Source organism: Phyllopteryx taeniolatus, chromosome 9 (assembly GCF_024500385.1).
Source record: "Phyllopteryx taeniolatus isolate TA_2022b chromosome 9, UOR_Ptae_1.2, whole genome shotgun sequence".
Lineage (NCBI taxonomy): Eukaryota > Metazoa > Chordata > Actinopteri > Syngnathiformes > Syngnathidae > Phyllopteryx > Phyllopteryx taeniolatus.
In genome coordinates, this window is record NC_084510.1 from 25,367,937 (window position 1) to 25,378,936 (window position 11,000).

The following is an 11,000-nucleotide window of genomic DNA, read 5'->3' on the forward strand; positions in this document are numbered from 1 at the left end:
GTAATTATAATCGTAATATTTATAATTTGAAAAAAAAAATAGCATTTGTTTGAGAGTTGAAAAGCATGCAACAGATCAAAATCCCAAATGTTTTATGAATTATTTTTTTTTTTTAACTTGTCTGAGATTTGTTGTCAGAATTTTTTTTTTCTTCTTCTTTATTTTCACTTGTCTGAGGGCTTCCAAAAAAAAAAGTGCTTTTCACACCTGTTGTGCATTTTGTGATTGACGCATGCTACGTAACGCCATTTAATCTGAAGGATGGCGGACCGCCTGAAGACAAAATGGCTGATTTTGACAGCACCGACGAAGCCAACTCCAGCGGCGGCTGTGGCGGCGACGTCTTCGCTCAACTGCTCGCCTACTTTGAAGACCTTCGTCCACCAGGGAATCCTTTCAAATCCCAACTTCCCACCATGGCGACTACGGAGCGGCCTCGTATGATGGACTTGAACCCGGAGGAACCGAGACGTGACCCGGTGGACCCGAGCCAGGATTACAAGTGAGACTTTTAAGTGACATTTTTCTTCTAAATTGTACAGATACAGTACCTCGCTCGACTAAATAATTTCCCCTTGCTTGACTTTCAAGCAATGACTTGAGTTACGTGTGAGCTTCAGGCTCAAGTGGGGTGGGTCGGGGGGGGGAAATAGCAATTATGGTGGAAACCAATGTGGAACTTCGGACCATCAACAAATTTGATGAACTTGTATTGCTTGGGTTCACGAATTTAGGGAACCGATTAAAAGTTATATTTTCGAAAATGTGTGCCATTGTTAATTTCCAGCCCACTGTTACGAAATAAATTGATTTGGCGACCATGTGACACTTACACGCAGTGAACTGTATGAAGTCCTCCAAAATTATCTTTTTAATTTTTTTTTTTTTTTAGCTTTTACTGGCACGTTTTGTCTTCTCCATACTCTGAGCTCTACTTTTTGAAGTCTAGTCAGAGGTCCACTGAGTTTTTGTACCAAGTCCTACTAAGTTCACTCTTGCTTTTTATTTAGTCTTAATAAATACATTCTTTCTTAGACTATTGGTCCAGCACAAACAGGGTGATACAGTAAAAGAAACATTAAAATAGTGCTGTACTGAAAACATAAGGGGGTTCTTATTTCAGAAGATTTTTTTTTTTTACATACAATTTAAAACAAATAATAACCAGAATTTTTTGAATTTTGTAAACCGAGTATATGAACTGCTACCTCTACAAGTTAAAATGCTTTTATTGTCTTTATGGGTGCTTTCTCCCATAAGTAGAAGCCACTCCCATCACGAGGTTGAGGCTCCAACCCCTGTCATCGTGTTTGGCAATGTGTCCGCTGCATGCACCACAGGCCAAATCCGCTACACTCATTGACAAGTGTAATTCGGCTGCTTGGTAATGAAGTGCTGCGTCCTTTGGGAGAAAATGCAATCAAATCATTATAGGTGCTTATTGGGGATTATGGTTTAATTGGCCAGCTAGGGAAATACAATTACATACAGCATCCAGTACATTTTTTTTCATCCAATAATTAGATTAACTATGAATATTAAAAATGAAAATGAACTATTTGTATTCAAGTAGACCAGGAACTGCTTTAATTTGTGGGGGAAATGATTTGATTCTAATCCACCTTCTTCTAGTCTTCCTTTCTTGGACATCTCGTCGGCCATCAAGTCGGTTGCCGCGACGGGAGCGTGGAACTTTGGGAAAATGAACGCTTTGCACAAGTTGTTTTCGACTCCCGGACATGAGGAAAACAAGTCTCCTTTGTTTCCACCAGTGGATGAGGATTCCACAGAAGAAGAGTAAGGTGTTATGAAAGACTAGTAGAAATATTCGGTATGTCATCTAAACTAAACTCCTTCCAGGCCTGTCGATCCAGTGGAAGACGAAGAGCCCAGTGTGTCCTTCCAGTCGAAGTATATTCACATCTGTAAGTGTACAGTTAAAATAATTTTAATAAAACCATACATGCATTGTTTTCATCTAAGATTTTTTTAAATGTATTTTATTTTATATATATATATACACACACACACACACAAATATTTATTCATATGCAGTAAGTATATTTACTACATAAGCGTCTTTAAATCCCTTGAATGTTATGTCGGTGTGCATTAAAAAACATAATGGTCTACAATGAGGTTTTATTCACAAAGAGAAATTTTGTTGTATAATGACAATTTTATTTTAATACAAATATTGTAATTTACATTTTCACAAATTGGAAAAAACACTTCAATATGTATTCTGTCGATGTTTAAACTTGTTTTTCATTGATACTCAATTAAAATTGAAAATGTATTTTACTGAATATGAAATTATACTCTGAAAATGTATTGCATTTTATTTGTATTTTGTTTATTGAATATAAACCTTTTTACAAATGATTTTTCAAGTATATTACAAATTGATATCTATTGTAATATAATCTTGATATAAACTTTTTTCACTGCTAATGATCCTTAATTAAAATGTTATACCAAATGGCTGGTTTATTAGATTATACTGGTATATTTACCAGAACAGTAAATTGAGGAAGGTAACTTCAGTACTAGTAGTACAACTTGTTTCATGAGGTGTTTAATTTGGTGATTGAGGCGCATGCTAATTTAAATTTAAATTATTTAATTTTTTTTCTCCCCCAACCCTTATTTTTGAATGTGCAGTTCCCCTCTACCAAGACTATTGTGTGCAGGAGCTGCGAGACGACCTCCAGAGACTTAACACGAAGACCTCGCTGTCTGAGCTGATCGCCCCCCAGTACCTGCAGGGTCTGCAGTCGCGTCTCAGTTCCCAACAGTCGCCTTTGCAGAGCTCGCCCGGGTCCGTCTCTGCCTCTCCTCCGGATCGCTCGCCCGGGTCCGTCTCTGCCTCGCCTCCGGATCGCCACGTGATCCGCATGGCGCCGTGCACGTTGTGGCAAGACCTGGACGAGGTCAAGGCGGCCGGTTTGCTCGGCGGCCTGACGGTCCGACAAATTCGACTTCAAGAGGTTCGACGACGTTCTTGGATGTAAAGAAGTTAGATGGGATTTTTGAGTGATTGTCTGTTCTTGGGCAGCGTGTCGACCACACAGTTGAAGTTGTGGGTTAGAATCCAGAGTCTGCATGTTCTCCACGTGCTTGTGTGTGACGTCTCTGATTACGCCAGCTTCCTCCCCCAAACTTGTATTTTGTTACTCTAAATTGGCGTGAATGGTTGTTTTTGATGGATGATGTGAAGGGAGACGTGAGGAGAATCCAGGAGATATGCTTACATGGAAAAGGATGACACGCTGTGGGGACTCCTAACGGGACAAACCGAAAGAAAAAGATCGGTCTGGATAGGATTAAATCTCAAAGTGGAGTATTTCAAACCAGGATTTGGGATATGGATTTGGTAATCCAATCCTACCCAGAATCCTGATGAAATGTTGTTCTTGGGTATTTCAAAATGTCATGGTGGAGATTAGGCTTATCCTGATCCTGGGAAAATGCAACTAACAAAGAGTAGAAGAAGAAATGGGAGCTAGGCTAACTGTCCATTTGCCATTTTCTGAGCAGATCAGGGAGGAAAAGAGCTCTTAATATGCTCCATACTTCCTAGATAACGGCTCAGGATAAATTTTCAAAGACATCTGACCCCCCCGCCCCCTCACACCCACATCCATTGTCTGGGGCCTCTCACATTAAAAAAAATAAATAAATAAATAAAAAACGGTTAAGGTGCTTAAGGAATGTTTTGTTTATTTATTTATTTATTTTTTAATTCCCCCTCCTCCTCGCTTAAAGCATGTCTTTTGTCTTAAGACCATGTTTGAGTTGATCGGCTCAGAGGCGTCTTACTTGAGGAGCTTGGGCATCGCTGTGGATCACTTCTGTGCGTCCAAGGACCTCAAGCGCACCTTGTCCCAAATGGAGCACCACACTTTGTTCTCCAACATCCGTCATGTGAAGGCCACCAGTGAGAAGTAAGCTGCCACTCTACCATACCATAACTCTACCTTCTTGTTTTTGTTAAGAGATCCATTTTATGTGGCGCTGGTCCTCCGTTGGGTCTCAGGTGAGTATCCCAAGTGACTTTTGGCGAGAGAAGCGGGATGCACCCTAAACTGAAACATGCAAACCCCACACAGCTGGAATTTGAACCAGGATTGTCAGAACTGTGAGGCGGTCGTGCTAACCGCTCAACTATTATGCTGCCCTTTTTAAAAGATAAATTCATTCTAGGTTTCTCATGGACTTGGAGGCCCGCCTGGGCGAGAGCGTGTTCATATCCCAGCTCGGGGACATTGTACTTGATCACTGCCCCGCCTTCCGCACCCACTATGTGCCCTACGTCACCAACATGATGTACCAGGAGGCTCTCATCAACCAGCTGCTGTGAGCCTGCCCTACGTATCTCACTGCGTTTCCTGCTGCATCCGTGTTCGTTCATCCTCCCCTTCTTCCATCGCCAGGCAGCAGAACCGAGGCTTCGTGGCGTCCCTCAAGCAGCTCGAAGGCGAGCCGCTGTGCCAGAGGCAGGGTCTCAAGTCCTTCCTCGTCCTTCCCTTCCAAAGGATCACTCGCATTAAGCTCATTCTGGAGGTAATTTAGCACGGACATGAGTTCAACTTGCCACTTCTGTAGATAGACCTGCCTTTACAAGTACACTGGTGCCTTAACATACAAGCGACCCAGACTACGGGTTTTTCGAGATACAAGCCATCATTGATCGTCGTGGTTGCAGTGGACTCAACTCACTTTACAATAAGCAGAACTTGTGCAAATAGTGACTCATTTTTGTGTCAACCTGTTTAATGCCACTCTCTGTTAAAGTTTACTGTGAAACTAAATATTAAACTAGGAGACTCACACATGTATTTAAAACACCACATAGATTTGCCTTTAGTCCGTTAACGTAATGCTAACGCACAATGAAAAATGCATATATAACCCTTTAAGCAACTGTTTGAACAAGAACGGTGCAGCGACACATTTAGACATTCAGTGACGGTGCTTAGTCATATATTCTTTATCCAGTGCGAGGAACTGAGACTTTTATACTGTACAGACATCCATAAAGAGTACCTGTATATGTCTCTTATACTGCCCCCAGGTGACCAAGGCAGGAAGCAGAACAATGGCCATTAAATTGACACAAAGTGTCACAGAAACAGTTTAATTGTATTTAGCGATGTCATTAATTCTGGACATGGATCCTGTTATGAGACATGTCCAGAGTTTCATGTTGATCAGGGAAACTGTTGTGGGGAGCAATTTTTTTCTCTCTCTCCAGGGGGCACTAGTGAATTTTAAAGGTCTTGTTAGGGGACCCTTAAAACTACATTTTCATCAGGATAAACGGACAAAAACAATATTTTTGAAAAAGTGCTTTAATTCAATAAACACAATTCCAAGAGGGCCTTGGTTTGCACCACCTGTGCTCAGGGCCTAATAATAAACCAAAGAGTGCCTCAGTCATGGTGTCCAATGTACCATAATTCATTAGATTGTACAGGTGTACCTAATTAATAAATCTGGGTGTCAATTTTGTTGCCCCCCCCCCCCCCCCCCCCCCCGCAGAATATCCTGAAACGGACTGAAGCGGATTCCGATGCTGTGTCATATCTTCACAAAGCAAAAGAGGCCATTCATGAGGTACTGTCGCTTCAATCTCATGTAATAAAATGAAAATAAATACACAGGAAATTCCATCTTTTTTTCTTTTTGTGGACCAGATTGTGAGCGAGTGCAATGATGGCATCAAAAAAATGAAAGTCATTGAGCAACTGGTCTCCCTGGAGTTGCTGCTGGACTTTGGCAAACTGAAGGTTATCCTTATTTTTCTTTAAGACTTTTTGACTGATGAAACGGCGGAAAGACCTGGTTGACACGTAGACTTTGACCTTTCATAGACTTCTGTGACGATCAATAAACACAAAGCGTCTTGCTAAAAAGTCATAGCATTCCGCAAAGGTTGAATCAAGGCAACGACTCATGGTTAAATTTGTTTTCCCGAAAACGTTTGAAAATGACTTGGCCTCTTATGGTATGACATTTAGCATTTGCGAACAAAAGCATCCATTTTGTCAGGGGCTCAAAAATATTTGGTCAACTGATCTTATTGTAAATGTAACCATCATTTTGAATACTTGGATGACAGTCATTTGTGTCAATGATTGCCTCATCTTGAGGATGTCACGAGTTTCTTCCTAGACATGCTTTTGAAGTAATTAATTGACTTGAAACCAGGCCATGGAAGAATAGTCAACTTCTTTGCCTATAGTTAGTTACACCGTACTCTTCACAGATGCAAGACACCCAGTGCCAGATTGGTCGAAGCAGCCCCAGAACATAATCTTGGGGCTGCTTTGGTAAATCAGGCACAGTGTAATGAATCTGGAACAATAAATTCTCAAGCACATGACATTGGGCAATTCTGGAGAACTCTCATCCATAACATAAGTGTCTGTGGAATTGTATCTCTCATCTTCTCGCACCATCTTGCAGGCGGTTCCTCTGGTCATAAGTGGACGTTTTTTGGTACACGAGGGTCCTTTGAGGCTGCTGACCGTGGAGAGCGGCCCCAACCCCAAAACGTCGCTCACAAATGTCCACCTTCACCTCTTCAATGACTTGTTGATCCTCTCCTCCAAAAAGTACCTCACGCATAGTGTGGCATCAAGCCAAATGTAGCTGGAAAAGTACAGAGATGTTTTATTTTATTTATTTATTTTTAAAAAAAATAAAAGGCAAGTGTTGTTGGTTCCAGCTAATGTCCAAGGCTAAATCTTTGTTCTCATGTCAGGGAGCAGCACTTCCTGGTGGAGGACCACGCAAAATTCCCCGCATACGTGCACGTTGCGCCGCTAAAGACTGAAGTTCTGGGCCTACCGCCGGAATCCTTCCTGTTTCATCTCTCTCGGAATCACACCGGACAACCGACCGCCATGATACTAGTCGCACACAGCAGGTACAAGAGAATGGTGGGAGTGCTACAGTAATCCCCCGGGAAAGCGATCGAGCCTTGCTGTGAATGTGACAAAAAAAAATGGGTAACTGATGCTTTTTTTAATTGCCTAAATTAATAGTACATACCACAAACTATGATTCTAAAATACTATCATTTCAAACTCCTCTTCCAGGATTTCCCTTTAAAATAAATAGCTACAGTTGATTAGATTTGATGGTGGTGACGCACTACCCTTGTGTAAATGAAGTGCCTCACCTCACTTCAACATAGTTCGTTGGTGCCATTGCTTTGGGCTGAGCACAAAAATGGCAAATGGAGGAAAAGTTCCCAAGAAAATCAGCATAGCTACAGGTAAATTCACAAATGCCAAACTGTGAATATGCAGGGTTCACTGTCCTGTACTTGTACTTGCCTCAATTACGGTTACTTTCCCCATTTAGACAAAGGTTTGGCGCCTCTTGGTGTTTCACAACATAAATAGCTGGGGATATGTTCGAGGGGGGGGGGGGGGGGGGGGGGGTACATTTTTAAGTAGTGTGGGGGGATTACTGTAGTGCCGTTTTTGTTTGGGGCTGTCTATTTTTAACAGTCTGGGTTTTGGCCACAGGTCAGACAAGGAGCAGTGGATGAAGGTGCTGAAGTGCGCTGACTGAAACCTGGGCTTTTTCCAAATTGTATTATGCTCCAAAGTAGTTTTGGGAAAATTATTCACTTCTCCTTTTGTGCACTTTAGTGGTAATCTCACACAGTAAACACGAGTTCAAAATGCTCATCACAATCACAACTGAAATGAACTTGCAAAAGGAAAGCGCTCACCTTTTTATACACATTTAGAGCTGCTTTGGTTAAGTACTTGTAGGCTCTTTAATGTGGTGGCAGTGGCACATTATCCCCCATCTGTTTTTAATGTATTAAATTGTTACTTCAGATTGGGTAGTTGGAAATTAAAAAAATGTAATATGTCATACAACATTTGAGTTCATTTTAATTGTGTGAAAGAGGCTCTGGCAAAGACGCGGGAAGAAATGGGAAGATCAAATGTACTTGGTAGTTATAGCTTTTCAAGTGATGGGTGAGCAGGCACTCCAGAAACTCAACGAATGTTTTTTTTAAAGCCATTCAAAAGTTGTATTCATTTTACTTATTTGAATATTAAAAGTGCAGACAACAATTAAGGTGCAACTGTCTTGAATACAGTTGTCTGCAAAAAGGTGTGAAAATGTACTCTGGAACTACTGTGGCATTCTGCTCTAATCTTCCTGCAATACTTCAACATTGGTTTTCTCTTCACGATATTTTGCTGAAGGGGGGCAGGAAAATAAGTTCACCTGTTCCAAAGTAGCTGTGCATTCCCCCCCCCCCCTCCAATGCCTTGAGGTCCACCTCAACTCGGACTTGCTGTCCACAGCTGTGTCTGTTGTCCTGCTGCGAGGCAGTCCTGATGCCACAGGCACTCTGCCAGGCAGTTGAGGAGGGGCGCAGCGGCGTCTAGCCTGTCACCCACCTCCCCGCCGCCCGTGCGCAACACCGGTAACCGCCACGTCTCCTGGAAGTCCCTCACGTCCTTTTCGGAGACATCGCAGTGCATGAACAGGTCAAATCGGTGCAAAAAATGTCAAGGATTATTATTTTTTTTAAAAACCAAAACAAAATGTCGGTAAATTCAAAACAAATATTCGCATGCTGGACCAAAAAAAAATGGGACCGCGCTGAGTCAATATGCTGATTTCTTCTCAGGTCATCTATATTTTGGAGTAAGTGCTGTGAAAAATCTAAATTCATCCAGAATTATGGTCTGAGGTGTTTTGCAAGATTATCTGACGATACAAATGCACTGTAGTGCACATCATAGTTTAAACCCTCAATCTACAATAGATGTAATCTATTCACCCTGCTTCAAATGCCAGGTTTTAATATTTTAAAAAATGACAAACTTTTTCCATCAACACCCGGTATAACATAATTGAGAGGGGGGAAAAAAATTTAATCTTTGCAAGAGGAAGTAAAAATAAACTGAGAACATAGTTGCACAAGTGTCCACACCCTATTATATGTGGCTGTGTTCTTAAGCACACTGCATTCAAGCTTGTGATAAATGGGAGTGAGCTATAGAAAATGGATGGATGTACATGTGAAAGGATACTTGGTGCCAACCACCAAAGTCACAACTGGGGCCCCGGATGACTCGTTCCACTTGGTTATTTGATTGGCGAGATCATCAAAAGATGTTCTGTCGGTGAAGGAGAAGAGGAAGAGAACAGCATCCACCTTCTCCTTACAAGACTGGAAGCAAACGAAAGACAGTTTTGATTTATTTCTTTTTAAACACTGCAACGATCGCACATACTGGGAGCAGATGGTCAAATCGTCGCAAGGCATTTTCGCCGCAGTCCCACAGCTGGAAACGAAAGAAGAGCACTCTGCCGCTTTCTTTCAACTTGACGGGCCAGTAAACCACCGTCGTCTCGATGCCTTGGACACAAACACGACCATTGTAAGGTATTGGTAATCTTTCCAAGCTGGACTCCTAATGACATTTACCGATGGACAATTTGGTCTTCAGTGAATATATGCATGTTTTGGAAATTGAGAATCTGTTCTCAATTACCTTATCCTTGTATTTAAAAAAAAAAGTGTGCCAGAGACATGTTTTAAATTGAGATCCTGCATAATGTCTCCTTTCAAGCAAAGTGACTGCAGGGTCTTACCTGTAGTCTCGTAGTGGATGCTGGGTATTTTCATGCCCGCCAGGTGTGCTGCAAGAGCACTTTTACCGACCCCACTCTTGCCAGAGAGGAAGACCTTATAATGGACCGTGTCCACGGGGATATGTGGAGGCATCACAGGGGACTCCAGTAGACCTTTCAACACAAATGCATGTAATACAAATTTCAATTCATTCACTGACCAGAAATAGCACAAGATTTTTGTAAGATACCGAAGATTTTGCGTTTCTTCTTGTGCACTATCTTGCTGAAGTATGCTTTGCTGTCTTTGCATCGGTGCCAGTCTGCTACGACGATAGAGCCACGTTTGGGAGCTTGAGTTATCTTGTTGAAAGTGGAGTTGGATGCCATGCCTGAGTGAGGCGCAACTGTGGCGTCATAAAGAGGCGACCCTATTGTGTTGACTTAACGGAGAAAATCAACGAGTCTGTTAGTTCTCTCCGAAAGAGATTACGTTTTGGTCAACAGAAGAGAGCCTAAAAAGCTCTGCACCAGTTTCCTTCCTCCGGTAACATAACAGTTGCATTTATATTACGTCATCTAATTGCGCCTCTCTCCAAGCATGACAAGCCGACTTCCGCGAGCTCGCTTCCTTCTGACTCCCCCCTTAAGCGAACTGTTTAACTCGACGCTGATAAACTATCGTACTACTAAGTTCACTTTAATTTAAACGCATTTCTCTATGACCACATTGTGATAAAATAACTCAAATTTTGTCGCTAAACGTGATAGGAAGTTTGGTATCGCTTGGCAACCGCTGCTTAAACGTGACTTCCGCCTGGTGAAAGCGGGTGCTGCGTTCATGACCCCCATAAAAAAAAGTCGTCAATTGTGTTTCTTTACTGACGTTTCTTTAACATGATTTTCAGGTAGACCTCACGTCCGCGTCCTTACTACTACTCTGTTGTTGTTTGTATTTACTACAGTTATTGTAATTTAGATAATCATTACGTTTAAATACTTTATTATTATATTTGGGGGCAGCTGGGAACTCCTGTCTACTTGTCCAAGCGAGCAAAGGCGCGCTTTTGCTTCGTTTATTTATTCAAATTGTACGAAATGAAAACTGAAGCGAGCGCTGCGGTCATGGCAGCTCGTAAAAAGTAGTTACCTGCATGAATCGGCTACTTCACTAACGTTTAAACATGTCTATCAATCAATTGGCAATGATAATTGAAATAATCAGTAATATTAGTAGTGTAAAGTTTGTGTGTGTGTGTGTTTTGATCTTAGTTAATTTACTGACACATTTTTGGCGGTGAAATAGGTTATACGGCGGGTCCTCTGTTTATAACGCCGCTAGATGTCGCTAAGTTCGTTTTACTCTCGCTCTCTGTGCA

The 11,000-nt window shown here is 41.8% G+C and overlaps 2 protein-coding genes across 5 annotated transcripts; one reads left to right on the forward strand and one right to left on the reverse strand.

Moving 5' to 3' along the window:
- Positions 1-124: 124 nt before the first annotated feature.
- Positions 125-7,904, forward strand: si:ch73-15b2.5 (rho guanine nucleotide exchange factor 19). Of its 4 annotated transcripts, none has more exons than XM_061783562.1 (12): positions 125-502; positions 1,633-1,797; positions 1,861-1,925; positions 2,665-2,990; positions 3,787-3,947; positions 4,207-4,359; positions 4,437-4,566; positions 5,545-5,619; positions 5,700-5,792; positions 6,472-6,653; positions 6,770-6,934; positions 7,542-7,904. In XM_061783562.1, the coding sequence occupies exons 1-12, from the start codon at positions 285-287 to the stop codon at positions 7,585-7,587; spliced, it is 1,779 nt and encodes a 592-aa protein (XP_061639546.1). In that variant the 5' UTR covers positions 125-284; the 3' UTR covers positions 7,588-7,904. The 4 variants fall into 4 exon arrangements, 3 of the variants coding, with proteins under 3 accessions (XP_061639546.1, XP_061639548.1, XP_061639549.1); XM_061783564.1 differs by having other exon boundaries at positions 6,472-6,620; XR_009789998.1 differs by lacking the exon at positions 6,472-6,653.
- Positions 7,905-8,037: 133 nt separating this feature from the next.
- cplane2 (ciliogenesis and planar polarity effector 2) lies at positions 8,038-10,482 on the reverse strand. The gene is made up of 5 exons (XM_061783568.1): positions 9,873-10,482; positions 9,643-9,795; positions 9,282-9,406; positions 9,078-9,217; positions 8,038-8,535 (listed from the first exon to the last, which is right to left on the reverse strand). The coding sequence occupies exons 1-5, from the start codon at positions 10,009-10,011 to the stop codon at positions 8,319-8,321; spliced, it is 774 nt and encodes a 257-aa protein (XP_061639552.1). The 5' UTR covers positions 10,012-10,482; the 3' UTR covers positions 8,038-8,318.
- Positions 10,483-11,000: the final 518 nt, after the last annotated feature.